This window comes from Helicoverpa armigera, chromosome 11, assembly GCF_030705265.1.
Source record: "Helicoverpa armigera isolate CAAS_96S chromosome 11, ASM3070526v1, whole genome shotgun sequence".
NCBI lineage: Eukaryota > Metazoa > Arthropoda > Insecta > Lepidoptera > Noctuidae > Helicoverpa > Helicoverpa armigera.
In genome coordinates, this window is record NC_087130.1 from 10140193 (window position 1) to 10162232 (window position 22040).

The 22040-nt window shown below is 34.8% G+C and overlaps 2 protein-coding genes and 1 long non-coding RNA gene across 3 annotated transcripts in view; 2 read left to right on the top strand and 1 right to left on the bottom strand.

Moving 5' to 3' along the window:
• Positions 1 to 6811: 6811 nt before the first annotated feature.
• Positions 6812 to 7492, bottom strand: LOC135117575 (uncharacterized). Its single transcript, XR_010276969.1, has 2 exons — positions 7300 to 7492; positions 6812 to 7038 (listed from the first exon to the last, which is right to left on the bottom strand). It is a non-coding gene; the product is annotated as an uncharacterized LOC135117575 (long non-coding RNA).
• A 3003-nt stretch (positions 7493 to 10495) lies between these two features.
• Positions 10496 to 13820, top strand: LOC126056980 (NADH dehydrogenase [ubiquinone] flavoprotein 2, mitochondrial). Its single transcript, XM_049851995.2, has 7 exons — positions 10496 to 10656; positions 10772 to 10897; positions 11346 to 11536; positions 11979 to 12126; positions 12481 to 12540; positions 13186 to 13262; positions 13653 to 13820. The coding sequence occupies exons 1-7, from the start codon at positions 10621 to 10623 to the stop codon at positions 13750 to 13752; spliced, it is 738 nt and encodes a 245-aa protein (XP_049707952.1). The 5' UTR covers positions 10496 to 10620; the 3' UTR covers positions 13753 to 13820.
• Positions 13821 to 15094: 1274 nt separating this feature from the next.
• The window catches only part of LOC126056962 (calcium-transporting ATPase type 2C member 1), a 60492-nt gene continuing 53546 nt past the window's right edge, over positions 15095 to 22040 (top strand). The window contains exon 1 of the mRNA XM_064037021.1: positions 15095 to 15338. Coding sequence (XP_063893091.1) covers positions 15237 to 15338 — 102 coding nt within the window. The 5' untranslated portion in view covers positions 15095 to 15236. The remainder of the gene's footprint in view (positions 15339 to 22040) is intronic.

A 22040-nucleotide genomic window follows, 5' to 3' on the forward strand; every position in this document is an offset into this window, starting at 1 on the left:
ATTTATATGAGTACAAATACAAATACCCACTCGCATAATTTAGGTACTGATTTTTAGAAATATCACCAAATGTACATAATATTAAGACGCTATGTCTAATTTCAACAAACCTGAAACGACTGAACGAATTTACGTCCAGTTTTCAAAAGGAAGCTAACAAAAAAATAAAGAATAAACTTGTTTTTAAATATAGTCTACGTTTAAACATCTGGGCAAGTCTCTAGTACATATATTATTTAAACGAGCGTCCGTAAACAAGCAATTAAATTAAAATAAAAAATATAAGAATAAGGAACAACCGTTAAATGCATTTTTGTTTTAATTATTAAAAGGTCTAGGAGTATTCAGTTACCTATTAATACACACATACCTACCATAAAGCTACAGAAAAGTACGCTAGATTATGGTACCTAAATGAAAACAAGTAATTAGACCGTCTTTTACATAACCCTAAAATAATAGAGACGTATTCACCATCATAAATAAACAAATAACAATTAAGATAGGTACAACATGATTGTGTTACGTCACTTTTAAGTACAAATTTTACTTAAACGTTACGTCATAAACCGCCACTTCCAACTCTTCATAAAAGATGGACTAATAGAATTACTACCTATATTTTACCCTATCATCACGCCTATTAGACCTCCATGAACTTTTAATTGTATGAAAATACCAAAAATCATAACTTCAACAAAAAAAAAACATAATTACTCAAAAACACACACACACAAACTAAAAAAAATCTCAGACAGATCTCAAGACAAATGATTGATACGTTAATTTCCATCTCCGACCGATGATTGATGTACTAAACTATACCGTGTTTTGGTTAACTTTAACCTGCTATGGTTTCCGTTCTACCACCTGTTTTGAACGCTTACTGGTATGAAGACACCTGGAGTTGTAAGTACCTACAATATGTAGTAAAAAAAGTATAGTTCTGTAGGAAAGAGGTTTTAATGTCCGTTTCATATCAATGCTATGAAATGGAAATATTCTGAGGAAGTTGGATTATGAAAAAGTTATGGTCATTTTCAGAAGAACTTTTCATGGGGTTTAAAAAAATTACATACATAGTGATTTAGATTTTCAGAAAATATAACTAGAAGTATTTTGTGGTCGCTTTTGTACTCTTAAACACTTTTATTTATTGAATTTCATCTACTTAATTTCTGTTTCCTTTACACTAAAACTGGATTATCTCACTACCTGTTAAAGAAAAAATATTTCTCCTTATAGCGTAATTTACAATTGGAGCTCGTTTCATCAGCCCCAGCTTGAGGCAGGACCTTCTTTATTAAAACAAAAACAAACGAAAGTAAAGATAAGTTTAATGATAATGAGGCAACTCATACAAATTCGTGAGTTGAACTCGCGGTTCAACGGACTGCAGCAATTACCGCACCGCGCCGCGACCAAAACAAGCAAACACCGCGACCTTGCGCGGAAAACCAAAAAAAATCCCCCGCGCACCGTCCTGACCTACATACGACGCCACACGCGATAAAACGTATAAAATAACATAATAATAAGACTAAATAATAATAAAAAAGGAAGCGAGGCTCAGAAATAAAAATAATAATCACAAGATTACGGTTACGCGGCGCGTAGTGGGCGCGTTTTTCATTCACGCTCCGCTGGAATAGTTCTCTTTTTAAAAAGGGGACGCCGGTACGTGCCGCGGACTTGCCTTTTCTTTTATTTTCCGATTTCTTTCTTTTTTAATCATTTCACGAATATGGAGCGTTTTTATTTTCCCCGTTCGGACGGTCCCATTCATGCGGCGGGTAGCCTTATGTCCGAGTTTTTGTTGCTTGAAACAATTACGAGTTACAACCGGTCGGCTGTGGTATGCCGTTTGTGTTTTTTGCTTACGTAATTGAAGAGCTAACTTGTGAGATGACGCTGATGAGATTGCTTTATTAAATGTTTTTATTATTTGTTTGTTTTGAGCTCTTATTAGAGTGGTAGCGGAAGGTGTTTGGGCTTATTATGCAATTGTAAATAAGAATGTTAATGCACTTCCCTATTCCGGATTGTATTTTGACTGAACTAATTTTGCAATGTCTGAGTAAATATATTAGGAGTTTTCCTGTTTACATTAAAAGCGCAACAGGTGAAGATCGAATTAGGGTCCTCAAGTCGCAAACTGTACAAAACGACTACGTTCTACCGCTAATTTATTTGAGCCAACAATCAGCCAACAGAATATGAGATTAATTTGCAAGGGTTACCGCAGTTTACGTGTATTTAGAAGTTACCTTTGTCCCCTTATTTATTTATTTACTCACAATAAGTGTACCTATCTTTAGTGAAAGCATTCTCCTAAGATGGATAAAGATGTGGTAAAAAGTAAATTAAAAATGTCTGATAATTTTCCGAATCTACTACATGCAAGGTCAATCCGTAAAGAAAAGACAAAAAGAGTATGAACTGAAGAAGACTGAAGACTGACTGACTGAACTGAAGAATTTTTAACAGATATTAAAAATAAGTGTACGTACCTAAAGAATACTAAAGCTTTTCAGACAAATTCCGATAATAAATAGTAGTATGCATGTTCAAGCAAACCAAATACTTACTAAAACAAATTCACCACATTATGTCTAAAAAAATAATTATACCAATTCTCATTAAACCACCTAATAAAGAAAGAAACTGGACACAAAACAATGATAGGCAAAAAAACTAGAGTTCATTCACCCCAGTGGTCTGGGAGTAAGTGCTAAGTGGGTATAAGCACTGTAGTCATACTTTTTAGTCGCAGCTTCAGGCACGCGCTTCCTCGGTATTACAATGTAATCATAAGAGTTTATAGAGCATTGAATGTTGTTTTTTAACAAGGAAGATAGTTTAACAACTCTAATCTTCTTAGTTCTTATTTCTCAGGTTGGCCATGGCGTTTCATGTCTTCTTCTTTTTCCAACCTTTTTAGTAAAGTGTCTTCTCACGACCACTTTTGCCATACATAAAACTTGATGTCAAAATAAAGAAATTAATTAAAGACGCTTTAACATTGATATGCCATTTTTTGTATATCAATGCGCTTTAAATGAAAATAAATAAAGAAAGCTGCGCTTCTTATAATGCACAAGCACTTGCTTGGATACAGGTGCACTCACTGTTCCTTCACTCTCATAGCCCGATGGGACGACAATCCGACACCACCGGAGTGATCAGGCGCAGGATCAAGAAAAAATGGTTTTGTTCTAGCTTTAGTTCTTTGTTCGTTTACCAAGTTCGATCGAAGAAACGTACCCTTCGAAAAACACTGCTTGAATTTACAGGCTTAACATAGATAGATGGTAAGTCTCTTTGGATATGTTATTTTTTTTCATTTGAAATCCAATGAACACCTTAGGTATTAGTAACTGTTTATACTTAAATAAGATTACACTAAGAATACTTTATATTGCTACAAAAGAATTACCGCACCCTTAGCCATCAAAGGGCTCCAGAAGGAACAAAGGTGAGTTTAGACTCTGATTCTCTTTCCCGCTGCACCCATAGTTGAAAGATCACCTGATGCTTTCCCGGCACAAAACCAGTTTACCGACTACAATTCATAATTCTTGGCAATTCTGATATTAGTGATTCCCAATGGTAATCTTATCTTTTTATAAAATATGATCTTTTCTTTCTTTGTACCCGTGTGCTCTTCGCGTTAGAAAGTGTCTGAGCCTAGGTAGCGTCGTCCAGAAGCGTTGTTTTTCCTCAGTTCAGCCGAAGATTGTTTTTGCTCTTGTTTCGTTCAAGCTCCAATTTAACACTTGTCGTTCGCGTGGCGCTTCGTATTGTAGGCTTGTAGTGTAGTGGCCGTTAATACTTTTATTTTGATTTTAATGTTTAATCATAATCATTGTTTAACATCGTCTTAGTTTAATTTGTTAAGAAAATTGGCCTGAAAGCATTTTTTTATTTATTTATTTAATAGTAATTTTTTATCACGCGGCTTCTTAACAGCATACTATACATTTGTGTCCACATTTACCAAATAAATAACATTCGTTTTAAATTCATCCTTTAAGTACATCTCGGGTGCTACTATTCACTAATATTTGAAGTTGGAAAATGCCATCATTTGACTTGAAAAAGCAACAATGCCAATAACAGTCTTCCAAATTAAACTCCCACTGGTCACTCCTCTACAACCTGACTACAGTGCGGTCAAATCAAAAGTTTTTGCGCTAAAGAATGTCCATAAAAAGTCGTCCGTGTAATGACGATCTGATTTGTGGACGACCGTTAGCAAAAGCGCTATCCCCAACACCCATTGTCCGTTCGACTCCCGGACAAGGTAAAAAGATTGCGATAAATACGTGAGTTCTTAAAATACTGTTACGACGAACATTTTTGATGAAAAATGTCACTTTAGGTTAATAATTGGACGTGATTTTTGTGTTCATAATTCATTGTTATTAGTTTGGTAGGTTTTTTGAAGCGTAAAGTCACGGTTGTTGAGATGAGGCTGTAATTGACTAACAGTTTTCAGGAATTTTTCGGAATCTGTCTAAAGTAGGTATTGTTGGTAATAAGTTTTCAGTTTACAGCTAGTTCTTTAGTAGACTGATCTAAAGAGTGGTGTTTGGCTTGATTCCTGGGTTGTTATTTTTTTCGAATTTTTCAACGATGAAATGCACTAAGTACCTACCAATGCAATACGCTGTCAAAGTCAAAGTGTGACGAGTATGGTCTGGCCCATTTACATTACACCAGTACAAACCGTATGCAAATATTTTTTTTGGAAAGTAGGTACGTAATACCTATCTATTCAGTAAAATTATTATTTAAAATACTCCTATAAAACTATAAATATGTGTTCCTCTCAACCTAAGGACATATACTTTTTACTCTACCATCTGGATATATAAACCAATAAAAGTAAATACATTTAACTTAAATCCGAAATTCATGAAATGTGAAAGACAGACAATTTTCAACTCCTTAAAAACAGGATGATAAGCACAACGCCATCTGCCGGCAGACTTGGAAACTAAACCACGACAGCTTTGTGACTGAAAGTTACTCGTATTTTGTTTATGTAACAAAAAATCAATTACAGAAGCGAATGGGACATAATTTGGGTCTCCTTACTACACTAGCTGAGCCTGTCTGTCCGTCCATCTGTCTTAATGCGTTTATCGCGTGTGAACGTGTTTTAGATTCGAGAAATGCATTCGGCTGGTAACTACCGGTTACGGGTTACCTACAGATAAAAAATGTGTTAGGATTTTTTTGAGAGAAGTTTGTTCTTGTTGTGAGTTGGTTTGAGTACTTGCTATAGTCAAAAGTAGTAGTCACAATTTTAATTAATTAAATTCAGCTAGCGTTAAGTAATAAGTTAGCATATCTACAAAAGCCACATCGATAGAATGATCCCCAATTGTCATGGTATACTTTAATTTCGTAACTGATACCTAGGAGTAGGTAAAAAATTACCTATTTTTGTTGGTTATATGGTTATAAATGTAAAAATTCGGAAGTTTTGTAGATTAACGTTAACCCCTAACATACAACATTTTCAAACCACATCTTATCTCGATTTAATGTTAGTGTTTTTATCCCTACATCCTTTATTCCCTTTAACGCGTTAATAAATTAAGCATCTAAGTTACACAATATTTTAAAAATCTCACATAACGCTTTGTTTGACCACTCATAACTTTAGGTTTTAGGGTCATAGTGACCTCTAGTTTTTATGGGCTTCTAGAAATAATGCCAAGCATTTGTCCTACAGACAGACATTCTCAGAACAAGTTTTGCAAGTTCCAGTCTTCTGTAACGCACACGATTTAATTAATACTATAAAAATATATAATGCTATTTATACCACTTTATTGCTTATATTGAAGATAAATATTTGGATTAAGAACGCATTTTTAACGACTTTTTAAAGTATGCAAAAAGGTATGTAAGTTATAATTTTATGGACGTAAGTATTATCACAGGATATGGGGACATTATTTTATAGCCGTTTAAGTTAATTATCCGACTGCTGGGAGAATGAAGTTTTACGTAGAAGAAGTGCCGAAAACTGCAAGATGAGTTGATTTCTTGAAACTATTCCAAATCTTGCTACCAGTCAAATAAATTAGTTGGTTCCTAGTTTGAACAACACCAACTAACAAAGCCCAGACAAAATAATTAATTGGATTAATATTTTGAACAACTTATTTATTGTATTGTCCGATACATCGCAGCAATGGCGCTCACACCTAATTTCATATCGTCCGATCAACAAATTGTTATCGCACGCAACGATATGCTTTCTAAAAGTCCAATTTTCTTTTACATTGTCGTCCTATAGTGATCTGACTCGCTTCTTATTTAATTTCTTATCAATGGTGCCACTGCTTGTCCCGTTATCTAATTTCTGAACGAATGGTCGCCGCCATTTTGCCGCCAACCGTGACCAAAGCTACACTTTGGTGTCCGAGATTTTACGTCGAATGTACAGTCATCTTGAAAAAAAATCATGTAAAAGCGTTGACTGTTACAATTGGAAGGTTTGCTGTAATTCGCCGTGAACTACCGATGATTGCGAGTACAAAAACACATAGGTAGGGTAGACTGGGTACAGTTGTGCCAATTTTCGTTTGATCACCAATAATTTTGTTATTTTACTAATTAGCTCCCAGAAAGGGAACTTGTATCGCAATTTGGACATTTGTGTACGTAAAAACACTAATATATTGTTCCTTAATACAATGTATTACTCATAAGATCAATTTTAAAAAAAATGGGAAAGTGTCACAACCGGCCACATACCAAGGGCGGTTGGGACACGCATAAACATATATCAAAATGGTCTATAATATCTTTTATTGTAGAAATGTTTAACCTAATAAGCTTACAAACATAGTTTTAACAATCAACAAAACAACATTTACTCTGTTAAAACTTGTAGCTGTAGAAAGGCTTGTAGCTTGTGCTACACTTACGAAATCCCTTGTTTCGCTTCTTCATCGGCATCTTTATATTTTTTTACATCATACTGCTCTCTCCGGTCTTCCACAAACGTATTCTGGACATCTAAAAGCAAAAAATAATAATATGAGATTTTTATATGTATAGATATTCGTCACAACCGTACCCAAAAAAATTGTCACAATCGTACTCAACGCATCATTTTGAAAACAAAAATTCGCCATGATTTTGCCAAATACTTTACGTAAAAAGAAATCACTTGTAATTAAATATTAATGTCCAACTTTTAAAGAAAAAAATAACAAGATAATCTATCTGTTTAAAAATAACAGAAATTAGGAAAAGAAATCGAACAAAAATACTTACTTTTGATTGTTGAAAAGCAATGTGGGCTCCTGCTTACGTCAACGTCCTGCGCCGGCTAACGCAATATTGGGGAACGTGTTTAGGCTTGTGAGCCACGTCTTTCTCCCTCACACCCCTCCCCCGTATTACGTATAGTTTCGTTACAATTGCGACTGTCACTACCGTACCCTGGCACAACCGTACCCAGTTTACCCTATAGGTACTTAAACCAAAATCTCCTGGAATCTTCTCCTGGAAAAATTAACTAAAACTTTTATCAAACGTTTATTTCATTTTCGATGGAGAGAGCAATTCTAGATCAAATAAAAGAATAAATACAAATATTTTCTCTATCTTTGATGTAGTCTATCCGTATATTCTAGTTTGTTTCCTTTTTTAGGTAGGTAGGTAATTTACTGATATTCGTGAAAAACCAACATTCGCATGTGCCAGGTACGCCATATTGCTCAATAAAACGTGCTGAAAAGTGTTATCTTAACTACCAAAAAAATATTCGAACATCGAAATAGTCAAATTAGATAGATAATTACTGGCTGGTCACGATATGGCATCGTTCACGTACAGGCACATAGCCCAAATACACCTTAATTGAATGCTAAATGAGGCCAAACTAAATAAGAAAGCTTTTTCATACAAGAAGGACTGTTTCCCTTTGCACCCATACAAATTTTTTCTTTGATAACAAAAATAGCGTAGATCTAACGTAACATGGTATACCGTTCCAAAATTAAATAACGAAATAATGTCCATATTCAAAATTCAGCGCCGCAAAGTTTTTCAGGCCCCAAAATGAAACTTTTTAACCTGCCAATCAGCTTCCATAACATGCATAACACCTTTATACCCCCAATTTCCCCCCATCCGCATAGCAAAATCCGTTTTTTAAATATTTACAACTTAGTTATGTAGATACAAATTTTTGGTGCATGGCGGGCCGGTGCGGCAGTTACCATGGCAACCACGTCGTTGTTTTGCCGATCGCGCTTTGTCTATGCTTTTTTTCTTGTTTGGCTTTTTTCGTACGGAAATATAGGCAGAGGCATGGAGGCAGACAATGCCTTTTAAAGGGTAGTACCGTAGTATGTTAGATATTCGTATCTCCTATGTGTGTTTCGTGAACAACAATTAAATTGTAGCGAGCTACAGGTTTGATAGACATTTTTATTTTTATGGAGCTAAAAGTGGATGCTCTGTTGTACGTGTAGGTATCTTCTTGTTTTTGTGTTCCGTTTCTTTTCGTTATGCGCATTTTCGATGATACGTAGAAAGCCTGGGTAAAACAAAATGTAGCCTCCTACACTCGTACCCATGTTACGTAAGCTTCTACCATGAGCTTGTAACAAAACAATGCGAATACGGGGATTCATGAAAATATCCATTAGACCTACTCTTTTCTACAAAAAGTAGGTATGCATCCACCTGCGGTTTTGCCCGCGTTTCGTGGAACTAGAACGGTAGGTACTTCATTTAGAAGAAGGAGAAGGTTCTTCCTATATAAATAAAGTCTATGTATGGCCTTCCTTGCCTATGTCTTTTCTCAAGGTCCAGACTGTGTGCCAAACAATCATTTTGGCGTGAAAACCCGACACATTTTTATTTTTGCATTAAAATATTGATAAGGATTCGCATTTTTTCAGGGTGATTACTGAAAATATGGTTATTGATATTAGTATGTTTGTAGTTCCCAAACTACTAGATCCGTTTCTAAATATCTGTCATAAAATCTATGATTCAAAATTCTGATATAATATTTATGAAATCCAGGTTTTTTTTTCATAAACGTGCGAAAACCACTAACTGCCAAACTACTATGTGTTTTATAAGGCGTCCTCCCACCAACAATGTTGTAACTAAACTTACCTATTGGTACCTACATAGGTAGGTGATATAGGTCTTTGGTCCTCGTGGCCCCTCTCTAAAAGGCAGAAGACGGCACAAACGCTGAGGTTTTTAGTGGGTGCAAGCCCCAACATAACCTCACCGTCTCCCCGGGCGGTGTGTGTATGTGTCAGGCATTTTCCTCAGCTGAAACAAAAAAAGGAAAGATAGGTGATATAGGTATAGCAGTCGCTGGCTCTTGATTTATACCTACCTAATATGCTTAGGTAATCATGGTAAAAAAAGGGCTAAGGCAAAAGTTGTTAGTACTTACGATGAAGAACTACGAAGAAGTGGCAATTTAACAATCAAATTATTCAAGTGATGCTGTTGAATCGAAACGTTGGTACCAACGACAAATACAAGTATATACCAAAATTACATAAAAACCGAGCTATAGATTCTTGCCGCTCGGAATGTGTAACGTGTATAAGGAACGTTCGATTTTGCTGTGTGCGGAAAATCCGCCCCAGTGTGAAAGTGCTGTTATAGATTACTCTTCAAAGCAATAGAAAATTACTGAATAATATCACTCTATCTATGACATTATGTTCCTGTCATCGGAGCCCATAGGTACTCCGTTTAAATAGGTAGGCACTTAGCTAAAGGTAAACAATCTTACTTTACAAGGATAAGTAGGACTTTTTACAGAAATTATTACATATTAAAAAATAAACGGTTGCAGAAAATAATTGCTTAGTTTTGATAATTGATACATATTATTGTATTTTTAGCGACATTTTAATTATAAACCTAGTTTTAAAATAAAAAGTCATAAGATTGTTTAGGTTAATTAAGTGCCTGCCCAAACGGAGGTATAGGTACGTTTAAACTCGTATTATGAGAATTTAGTTAGGCGCTTATGTTTTACTAATCATTACGTAGCTACAGAAAAAAAAAACGTTATTGATCGACGAGAAAAATGTTTTTCAAGACTAAAGCAATACCAACCTAGTTATTTTATAATATTTTTAATTGAAAATACAAAAACGTTTTTGTTTTCTTTCCATTTCTACATTGATGGATAATATTCTACAAGATATTGAAATTTGACCCGTAATAGTAGGGACGAAGGTTTATTTTGCTTACACTTTGCAACCAATTTTCTTTATTAACACGAAGTTTGGTGCAGATGATAAACGTGCGTTCATAACTCTCCTTAAAATATAGCGGTACCACATATTTTAACCACTATTTAAGACGACAATAAATGCACATATTATCAAAAATAAACAGAAGACATGTAATCATTGCAATATTTGAGTTATTTACCATTCACAATAATAGGGACATAAAAGTTAAATCTGAGATAAAGTTTCTGAATGTATCTGTCAAACTGATAACACTGTGCTGAAGTTAATCACAAATCCGAAGTGTTGGCGAACAGTGTTTCGCAATATTATTTCAATAAAATTCTAAACACAGATTTGTCTAACATTAACCATGCTTTCCAGCCTGAGGACTGGAGTTCAGGGCGTGGTATGGCAGTTAAAATATACTTCAAATATAGTGCTTGTTGTAAACAATCGTATTATATAATAACGTTTTGACGTTTGTGCGATTCGAACGTAGTGATTTGTATTCGTATTTCCAGTGGCGTGCTGCATCCAGGAGTGTTCAGACCAGCTCAGCTCTTCAACATGACAGTCTGTTCGTCCACCGTGATACACCTGAGGACAACCCTGACATCCCGTTCGAGTTTTCAGAGGCCAACAAGAAGGTAAGCGAAAGTCATCTGTTTTGATTAACTGTTCCAGTTTTCGCTGTTCTTATTTCAAATTTTGACTATTAGTGACAGAAGAATGGCATTTTATGAAGTCTGAAATGCACACAATACTTTTTGTTTGAAAAATATTTGGGTTGGCCTTAATTGAATATTATTATTTTAGGTTAACTTCTTAAAAAGTCAAATCATTATCAAGCTTTTTACGACTTACAATTATTTGACAAGTAGGTATTACGTTTAACAGATCTTGTGTAATTTCGTTAAATAATTTATCTAAATGTAAACAAACTCTGTAAGATAAGTATTTATTTATTGACTAAGAAGACAAATAAAGAGTTGTTTTCTTTTCTAACAAAATAGAACTTAGCTGTATCAACCTTTTTGGAATTATTACACCAACTGGACAGTAACAACACTAAAACATCTACAAATTCTATTTCAGAGAGTGGAAGCCTTACTAGGAATCTATCCTGAAGGCCACAAGCGTGGTGCCATGATCCCACTCCTGGACCTTGCCCAGCGTCAGGCTGGAGGCTGGCTGCCGATATCGGCCATGCACAAAGTAGCTGAAATCCTCAAACTTCCTCGCATGAGAGTTTATGAGGTTGCTACATTCTACACTATGTTTATTAGGTGAGTTTTAAATTTTGTTTGATGGTATCAAATAAAGAGGTAAAGCAACCTGTTAAGACCTTTAAGGAACAACCAAAAATAATTATACTGCATTTAGTCCAGTTAGAGAACATGGCAGGAGGAAGAAGAATTTACTCCAGTTGTCTGCCATAGAGGCTGCTCTAAAAGTAGATTAGCCAGCTTTGCAGAACATTTATGATGCATAAAATCACCTATGAATTGACAATGGTGTAGTCGCTATTCCATCATTCTCATAGCATCATAGTACAAAAGGCATTTTTCGTTTTTTTTCATATTTAACCAGTTTCAAAAGTACTTATTTATAAAATATACTCAACTATAAATAAGAATGGAGATGGCAACATCAAAAAATCTAATAAAAAATCCAAGAACATGACTTTATTGTATAGTTGACTGATTTATTACTATTTTCAAATTCCAGACGACCAATCGGCAAGTACCATATCCAAGTTTGCACGACAACTCCCTGCTGGCTCCGAGGTTCTGATGCTATCCTGAAAGCCCTAACTGAGGGTACACAATGCCATGTTGGAGGAAACAGCCCTTGTGGCAAGTTCTCTATTTCTGAGGTGAGATTTTAGTATTGAATGATTATGTAGTTGTAAGTCATGGATATTCAGTTTTAACTTATAGTCATGAAACTGGAGGTCGCGACGTAAATTGGTCAAGCAAAAAGAACAAACGTAGAAGGATTTTTTATCCAAAAAAATGGAACCAATTTATATATGTACCTGATTCTGTGTTCCTACACGGTAGCAAAATAATATTACTTGATGTAAAGAAAAACCATCTACATGTGTTATGACGTAAATACCGCAATTTCGTTCAGCTTCAGAACGAACCTAGATTCACTGTGGAAAAGCCTATCTGTACCTAACTCTATCTTCTTTACATTATAAAAATCTAAATAAATTTGATTTCAGGTTGAATGCCTTGGTGCCTGCGTCAATGCTCCTATGATTCAAGTCAACGATGATTACTACGTAAGTATAGACCTCATAAAGAAAATGCAAGCAAACTATAGTACCCATCGAGCAGCCTGCTATTATTGGCCTCTAGTTTTGGAGGCTCAAGTTTGAAAGTGACTACCCAAATGGCCTAATAGCCATCTTGATATGGTTATCTGTTAAAGGCTAGCCTGTGTGGAAATATCGACCAAGCATTAGAGGAGTGTAATTTGTAGTATTCACGTCTTCTGCAAGTTAATTTAAGTCTGCTCTGTAAGGGCAGACTTTTATTAAAGGCGCTAACCCTAATAGCACATCTTGACCCCTAAGCTTACTATATGTTATATTTAGCCTAATCTTTCGAGATAAATAGGGTAGACATACATAGCTTGTTTGGCTTATTTAATTAGTAATATTTTTTTATTGCATATCTATCTTAGAAACCATTGACTGTGTTTCGGATGGCACGTTAAACTGTAGGTCCCGGCTGTCATTGAACATCCTTGGCAGTCGTTACGGGTAGTCAGAAGCTAGTAAGTCTGACACCAGTCTAATCAGGTCAGATAGGCAGTCGCTTCTTGTAAAGCACTGGTACTCAGCTGAATCCGGTTAGACTGAAAGCCGACCCCAACGTGATTGGCAAAAGGCTCGGAGGATGATGATGATTTTTTTTTATTGCAGGAAGACCTGTCAGTAGATGACACAAAGGAGATTATTGAAAAGCTCAAAAGGGACGAGAAACCGAAAGCTGGCCCTAGGTAAACCTCGACTTTTTATTCATATTAGCTCACGTCTTTCATTGTGTTGTAGGCTTGTTTTATTTACTTGATTTACTTGACTGCGAAAAATAACGGAATCATACTACTTCATTTGTATCTACATAAATTATAACATGAATTATTTATGAAATAAATCAGCGTCATGATACCAATATAAAGTATGATAATGGTATTTAGGAAATCGGGGTAATAGGCCCAATTTTTGCTTGGATTGGTATAAAGCGATATTTGCATGAATTTTTAGCCGCATATAATTTTTAAACTGAGATTTCGAAGTCATATCAAAATCCTTTAGCTAGGTGGCCATTTAAATGGAGTTTAATAAATTAGTAATATTTTATGCTAAAACATTTTTTATTTATTTCTCAGGAGCGGAAGATTCGCCTCAGAACCTTTAGGAGGACTCACTAGCCTCACCGAGGAACCCACAGGCCCCGGTTTTGGACTACAACCCGGCCTCAAGGCCTAGAATAAAAAGTTTCCGTTTTGTAAATTTTATTTATAGGCAATATTTAAATAAATCATGTTAGAATTGTTTCTGTGTTTTTATTTTTTTTGCAATATACTTTTGTAGCAAAATTGCAGGACCATTTCATTTTCTGATGTACATATTTGCCATAGGCCATCCATAGATAATAAGAAATTGTGAGTCAAGTAAGGATTTTTTTTTGTATAAAGCAGAACTAGCAAAAAAGTTGTTAAAATTAGGTAAGCTTTGTTTAATTTAGTATTTGATGGAGATATTTAGTTATCTACATACGTATCGGCATTACCAATACACGATCACAAAAATGACGTGTGGGTAGATAAGAATATTTTCCGGTTCATCCACAATATTAGAAACATTGTTTTCATTTCAAATATTTCCTTATAAAACCCCCAATGGGTTTGAAATAAAACTTACGTAAAACCCTTGCGAAATCGCGATAAGCTAATTAGCAATGTATGAGTTATCTCATTTAGTACTACGAAACTGCTTACGTGCGTACTGATAAGTACGTTAGATACTTTAGTTTAATTCAGTCGTGGTTATGTTATTGTCCTGTGCGTAACTAGGTATGTTATAGAAGTTAGTTAGCTATTTAATTATTTAGGTGAGTAGGCAAAAACATCATTTAAATATTACGTAGGTACATAATAATTTATTGGAAAAAATAATCTTAAAAACTTGTGATTGTGTGCTTATAATATTGATAATGATATTCGATCTTTTTACAAGAACAATGTAGGTAAAAATGAAAATAAAATTGCAGTGTCAAAATGGTGTTGATTTACAGATGTTCCGTAGAAATTACAAAAATGAAACAAATAATGATTATACAGCAGTTCAACTGTGGGAGGATTCGTGGGATCAGAAAAATGTAAGTATACCAATCAGGTGTTCAATTAGAAGTTGTTGCGTTATGTTGTTAGGTTATAAAATGTTGGAACTAAATTGTAGATTGTTTATGTAAATATACATAGGTATTAATAGAAACAGTGCTAAGGTTTCCTCTTAGTTAATTACAAGCTTGTTGATAAATAATAGTATGTAAATACCGGAAATACTATCATAAATTAGGACTGATCACGCGCCATAGTGCTAAACTATACGGTTCTCCGTTACTCTGGATTATATTTTTAGCTTTGTAGCTGAATCCTATTTCTTTATAATTAATTAACAATTTATTTTAATTTAATTTATCTAGAAAACGCGTCAGATAAGATAAGTAGATATTATTTTTTGATACGAATACTTATTTTATCAAATATAATATGAAAACAGTACATCTCTAGTGTCAATGTATACGTCAGATTTGCTGTCCGCTGTGTCCTGTCACTTGTCAGTTTACTTGCTGCTCTGCTGTCTGTTTTCTGTTAGTGATTTTTCATTCGTTGTTGCTATTGCTCGTGTCGTCTTCTTGGGTGTGAAAATGTCTATCGAGGCCTAAGCTGTGAGGCACTGTGTGAACGATGAAAAGTAGCCCTACGCGCAAATATGAGAATTTCTCCAACGACCACCACGGGAAGGAAACGGACAAGTATTCACTAGACAGCCAAGACACCGCCAGTGTGGTTAGTTCGTTGTTCAAATTATTGATTTTGTTTGTGTACTGTATAAGATGTTATTGATTTGTCGCGTTTTAATGTTTAGATTAGCCATAGCGTATGTTCTATAATCTTTGTGCCTTTGATAACTTGTGTGAAGATCACGGGCTGCATGAAAGGGGTCTGATTCAGCGCGTACATTAGTTACGGCTGTTTTGTCCTACGTATGCGCGGAATACGACCTAGATCGTTCTAGTTCTAGACGTATTTCGATTGACTTCTTCATAATTTTATGTTCAGCTGTCATTCACATTTTTAATGGCTGAAATTAGGATCGTTTAGTCTTTGTAACGTAGCCAACTAGATTTTTGCGGTTCTCGTGCGCGTATTATAATTTCGCACTCTCACTTTCTCCTCTAGACATTACTACTTTTTCTTTCTTTGAATTATACCTTTTGTCTTATTGTTTTGTGTTCACAAACCTTAGATTCTGTCTATTTTCTCTACAATAGAGCTTAACTACAACATGCTTCTCTAAAAAAAAATACTCTACAAAGAATTTGATCAAAGCATAAAAGGAAAAAAAATTGTCAGGTGATCATTGAGGTCAGAAAATAATATCCTAATTATTATTGATCATCACTTCTTAAAACCTAAACCACAGCACAACTTGTTGAAATGACTCATTTTTACTGCAACCAAACCAAACAAAACCAAAGGGCTTGTTTGCACTAAGATTACCTACTTTTAAGGACTGTATTCAACATTATTTGTTGTAACATTACAAATTATTATAATTATATAATAATTATTAAATTAAAGTTCAATATTTTACTGCATGTAGTATGTTCAAATAGAATCAACAGGCAACCTTAGTTTATCTTAAAATAAAATAATTGGCTTAAAATGTCCTCTAAATCTTCAATTAGAAATACTAGTATAATATAGAGGAAGGACCTTTTTGTTTGTACCCTAAAGGCCCCAAAGTACTGAAACAATTTGAAACATTGTTCACTATTGGGAAGCTACATTATCCTTGAGAAACATTAGCTATATTCTGTCAGATATGTGACTACTTCGCACGGGACATGGGTAAATAGCTTGTCTTCAATAATATTAAATACAAAGGCAATCAAAGTTCTATATATTCCAAACATTCCCTTAAAACAGTTTCAATGCCAAATAAGTAATAAAAAAGTATTGTCACAAAGTCACTGAAGGTGTTACCTGCATAGTAAAAACAAATGCATATGACACACCTATTGTCTATTCATTTAAAATATTTTGCATCTATGTTTTTAGAACTTGTATTCAAGTAGTATTGTTTACTATTTGATGAATTTGTTATCAAAATCTTTGTAGTTACTGACACATACTTTTGTTTTAATGTAGACATACTTTTTGGTGAAGTTAGGTATTTATCTGACTTAACATTAAAGTAAAACGATTTTCTTTCACTGATAAAGCCCTCATAAAACAGTAGCAGTACAAAAAAAATCAAGGAAGTATGCATATGTAGTCCCTTACTTACCACATTTCTGCCGCACCGCCGGTACCTAAAAATGGTTGCACAAGCGACACATTCAAGATGTACTTGCAACTGTGTTGTATGATGGGCGCACCAATATTACATAAATAAAGATGGTAGCATTATGGTGGTCCATATAATTTTGACTATTCTTAAACAAAACCATGTTCCACAGTACTATTTAGGACTATAAAATCTGAACAAAATATTCTAAATGGGTTGAATGAACAGATTAATGAACAATCTATTTGTGAAAGAACAAGTGATATTGTTTGATTTGTGATGATTACTTTATCAGTCAATAATTATATTATTGGCAATGATAAGAGATGTCTAACTGTATACAAGATAAGGACATTTTTATTTGTGCTACTTTGAAAGTGACCTAATAATGGGCAATGCTCTAAACATACTTATATTAGTTCTTTTCAAGAAATCTTTAAAGCCAATTGTTGTTTCCAAAATTCTGTACTCAAAAACGAAGTGTTTTTTCTCTCTTCATCTTCACAGATGTTTTCTCAATTGATAATACTTAGCATTTATTTGTTCTGAACAATGATCACTTTGATCACTTAGAAAAATATGTATTAACTAATAGCGTAACTAATGGAGGCAGCTATGGTAGGTGTAATAATTTAATATTTATTACAATCGTTCATGCAGATGGCATACAAATAATATTCATGCCTTATGTGATTGTATTGTTAGACTATTTTCAATACCATCGCTAATAACTGTTTATTATCATCATCTTTAACAAAATAATTTATTGCAATCAGATCAGTAGGTTGTAAAGCCAACATACAAGAAATTAAGAATATTATACATTCTATGTATAATATCTTTTTTGAGTAACATTTTGTGTAAATAATCACCATCTGGCTAGCCTTTTTCCATTTCGCTAAAATAACAATAATAATTGCAGTATTTAGACATATCCTTCACATTTCAGCATGTACAGTCAAACTGTAGGTAAATTATTGAATTTATTCCACTACAGAGTATCGAGATTTTTTGTGAGAAAAAAAATTGCCCCTACTTTAGCAAGCTATTCAGTTAAAATTGTCTAGATGTATGGGTACAAACTGAATGACATGGTAAATCCGGCGCAGAAGCGGCTTGTAAATATCTAGCTCTTGATTGGTAGTTGAGGGACAACAGATCATTCTTCTTCTTCACTGCTAGTTTCCAGACTCCAAGCTACCTTTTAAAAGGTTCCAAACAGGCCCGACCTATCGAATCTAGTCCAGGACCGTATGCAGGGTAGTCACTACCACTGTGATAAGACTGACCAGGCATCTTTCCTTTTCTCATAACGTTGTATTTACCTAGGGAAACTGTAATAAAAGTTCCTACAGTAAACATGCTGTTATAATTACTCAAAGCCTCTCTAGTCTGACGGTATTTTCGCAGAAGCAAAGCTCGTGATTCTTCTGCCCTTTTATTTAAGGCTGTCATTGCTGGAATTTAAAGGCCAGACTATTAATGGTGCGCCTAATCCACCTGCATAGCTTCATCAGTTTTCGAAAAATCTAAATCTCCTTTCGCATAAATGAATCAGGTAATCTGCTGATGTTGAAAATGCTCAACCAGGCTTTTCCTGAGCCCGAGAACATCTCCCACTAATTCCATTAACGTCGTTTTCCGTAATTTTAATAATTAATTAAAAGCTTTATTCGTCGTCGTCCCAAACTTTTTAATTACGTGATTGCTTGTAATTTCCCTTGTAAACTTGTAACGTTAATAGTTAAAATTTAACCAGGCTTGTCCCAGAGTTTGTTCGCCAGATTATTTATTCTTCATTGTTCGGTTTTAAGTAATAGCGGCCAAGTTATTTATTTTTGCAGATGAGTTTCGTGGCGCTCTTTTCATCTTGAAATAGGTCACGGAATAAAGAGGTTTGTTTGGAATTTTCGATATGAATAGTGGGGTTTCGTGACGGAAAATTTAGGGGAAGGTTGTAGATTATAATCAACTATTAGGAATATAAATGTAGGACGATGGGCGTTAGAGGGTTTAATATGGAGATTTGAATGACATGGCTTAAACGTCCCTAGATTAAAATGACGTCAAGGGTCCCTTTTGGGTTTCAGCCTCCCGAGAGGTACCTGACTCCGTTTATCAAATTTAATCTTTAACTATGTATCTTCTAGCGGTTGCCACAGTTCGAGACATAATTTTCAATTTTGCCGTCAATAAAATAGGTATGGTTTTGAAAAGAAAGGTTTTAAATATCTTAAATGATGACCTTCGCCATTGTCTTTTTAGGAGAAAGAGGCAATTTATTCGGTCTTTTATAAGAACCCTAAAAACGTTTATTTTCAATCAAAATGTATCATTTAAATTCAGTGATGGAATTGTATTATTCAATCAAACCTAACAGGCATGAAGGTTTCATTTAGCTAAAACCTTCGTTTGAAAAATTGAATTTTTCATTTAGCGCATGCGTGTTGGGTTAGTAAGCAGCTGCTACTTCGATATTATGCTGACGGTACATTATTATCTCGCTTTTTAGGGTTCTATATAGATCTAACTGATGTAGGGTACCTATTGTTGTTTTGTCTTTGCATATCTTTCGTGTTCGTCTCTCCGTATTTTCCGCTATCTGCCGTTCTGTAGCTAACAGTATCTTTTGAAATGAAATTGGTAACGAGTTGATTTTGTTTACGCTTGGAATAAAATTATTCCCTGTTTATTAATAAAAGGGATTGTATAGGAACCTTCAGTCATGAGTCCAACTCGAATTTACCATCTCCATCACCACAGAGATTGGTAAAATTGCAAGTTTAACACAAGATATCGATTTTTTTATGGGAAATCATCAATATACCCCTCCCGCTGTGGGTTAGCAGCGTGAGGAAGTGTCAGACTCTTGCTGACTAAAACCCATCATGGTCCTTAAGCCCTTTACGTACCAGGGCCGCGGTAACTCTTTCGAACAATCCCGCAGCACACAAGGATATCGACCAAATAGCCAAAAGAGTTTCAAAGTAAATTGTTACGCAAATTACATTGGTGTTTGCTGACCAAAACATTGTGAAGCATGTCTAATGCGTACGCGCAACGAATCAATAGTTTCGCGTTTCCCTACAAATGAGAACGGAGAAACGTATGTGTGAATAAGTTAGTATGTTATTTTGTGTGGTGTGTTTAACATGAAATGGAAAATGAAAGTTTAGTCTTCATTGAAACAATTTTCAAGAGTGAGAGTTGAAAATTGCTTACACTGTACAGCTGGGTCTAACTGAGTCAATTTGAATATCCTCTACATCATCTGCCTAGCCTTTTCCCCAACTGTATTGGACTTGGCTTGTACTCTAATCGGACGCAGCTGAAAATCGGTATTTTGACCATCCTACAGATATTGCCGTGTAACGGAGTTAGTGGGTAAAGTTTTAATTTCATACCCAATGTTATTGGGTTGCCCGGTTAACTTGGTCGAGGTGAGATAGGCAGTCGCTCCTTGTAAAACACTGGTACTCAAGCAGATTATGAACGGAGTTAAATCTGAAAGTTACATCGTCATTGGTATAGCGTTACACAATGGTAAATAAACAAACCAGTGCAATAAAAATATCTCGCAGATAATGAAGTTACTCGATCTCTATTGCCAGTATTAAATGACATGGACAAGCGATTCAATTATATGGAACTGCTCTACGTAGATGAAAAGTGTGTAGACCTTATGTATGTTAACATAAATAACACGTAAATAAATAATAGTTTTGCTCATTTTATTTATTTGTTCTTTTGGGGTAGTTTTTAAAAATACTTTATCGACCTTATATCCGTCTGTAGAAATTGCAGCATACGCATAACCGACCGATTTTCGATAAGATCAAATTCTATCAAAGCTGTGGAAAATATACCTAGGTGATAAGGCTTTAAGGGTTTTTTGTAACTTTGATGTTGAAGTGCTGATCCTAACAGCGTCTTTGATCCCTGTTCAGATTTTATCCATTTTATGGCCGAGATTAGCGGGAAATGTTAAAGTTAAAATCAATATTGTAAAATGTACTTATCTTTTCATCATCTGCCCAGCCTTTTCCCAACAATGATGGGCTCAGCTTCCAGTCTAAATTATATTTTCGTAAAAACTGTTTATTTCACGTGGAAACGTATTTATTCGATAAATCCGACATAACAACTAATAATTAAAAACGATACGAATAAATAAGGCCTTTGTTTCACCTGTTTCATTAGCTACACAAACAACATAAAAAATGTACAACTAATTATTTCTCTAATGAGGAAAAGGTAAGGTAAGGTAACATTTGAACAAACGTATGCCAGTAGAAATGACCTATTTGCTTAGCCAGCTAGGGCGGAAGGTCGCAGTTTATTGATTAGCTAGGTGAATGCAATGAAAAGCTATGACAGGTTACACTGAAACTTCATAATGTTTGTTGAAGAGTAAATAAATTAGGGTTACAAAATAATTTAGTATCCAACTTCGGAGCAGCAAAGGTATTGGGCGATATTGTTGTGCATGTAGTATGTAGAGCATATTAAAGAATATGATACTTATCTAATCTATATAATAATTATGAAGCCGAAGAGTTTGTTTTTGAACAAGCTAATTTCAGAAACTACTGGACCAGTTTGAGAAATTGTTTCGGCGTTAGTAGCCTGTTTATCGAGGATGGCAATAGGCTACTTCTTATCCCAGTACGCGAAGTAGTTTTCACGGGATGTGGGTGAGACTGCTGTCGGAAGCTATTCTATCATATCATAAAGTATTAAAACTTAGTCAACCTGACAGGTCTACTAAATTGATGACGTACAATTGCGTCATGCTTGCGTAGTCGTTCAATAGGGAATGAATTGAAAGTATTCAAATGTGATTTTCACGCACCGATTGTCACGGAAAATTGACTTTTTTACATGTCAATCTGCGCCGCGTATTACCATGATTCAATATTTATAGTTCTGCTCTTTGCTAGAATTTTTGGGATCTCAACACTCTTTAAACCTTCAAGAAATGATTAGACACCTTTTTAAAAGGCCGGTAACACACTTTCCATCAGACGATCCGTCTGTTTATTTACCCCTTTCTGACACAAAAATATAACTACTTTGTTGATTGCATTCAAATTTTCTTTACCTCTTAATGAAAATGTGCATGCAATCGTTAATGATGTAGACTGATTACTACTTTGACTCCTATTATCAGCGTGGAAAATCCGCGAAAACCGTGTGTA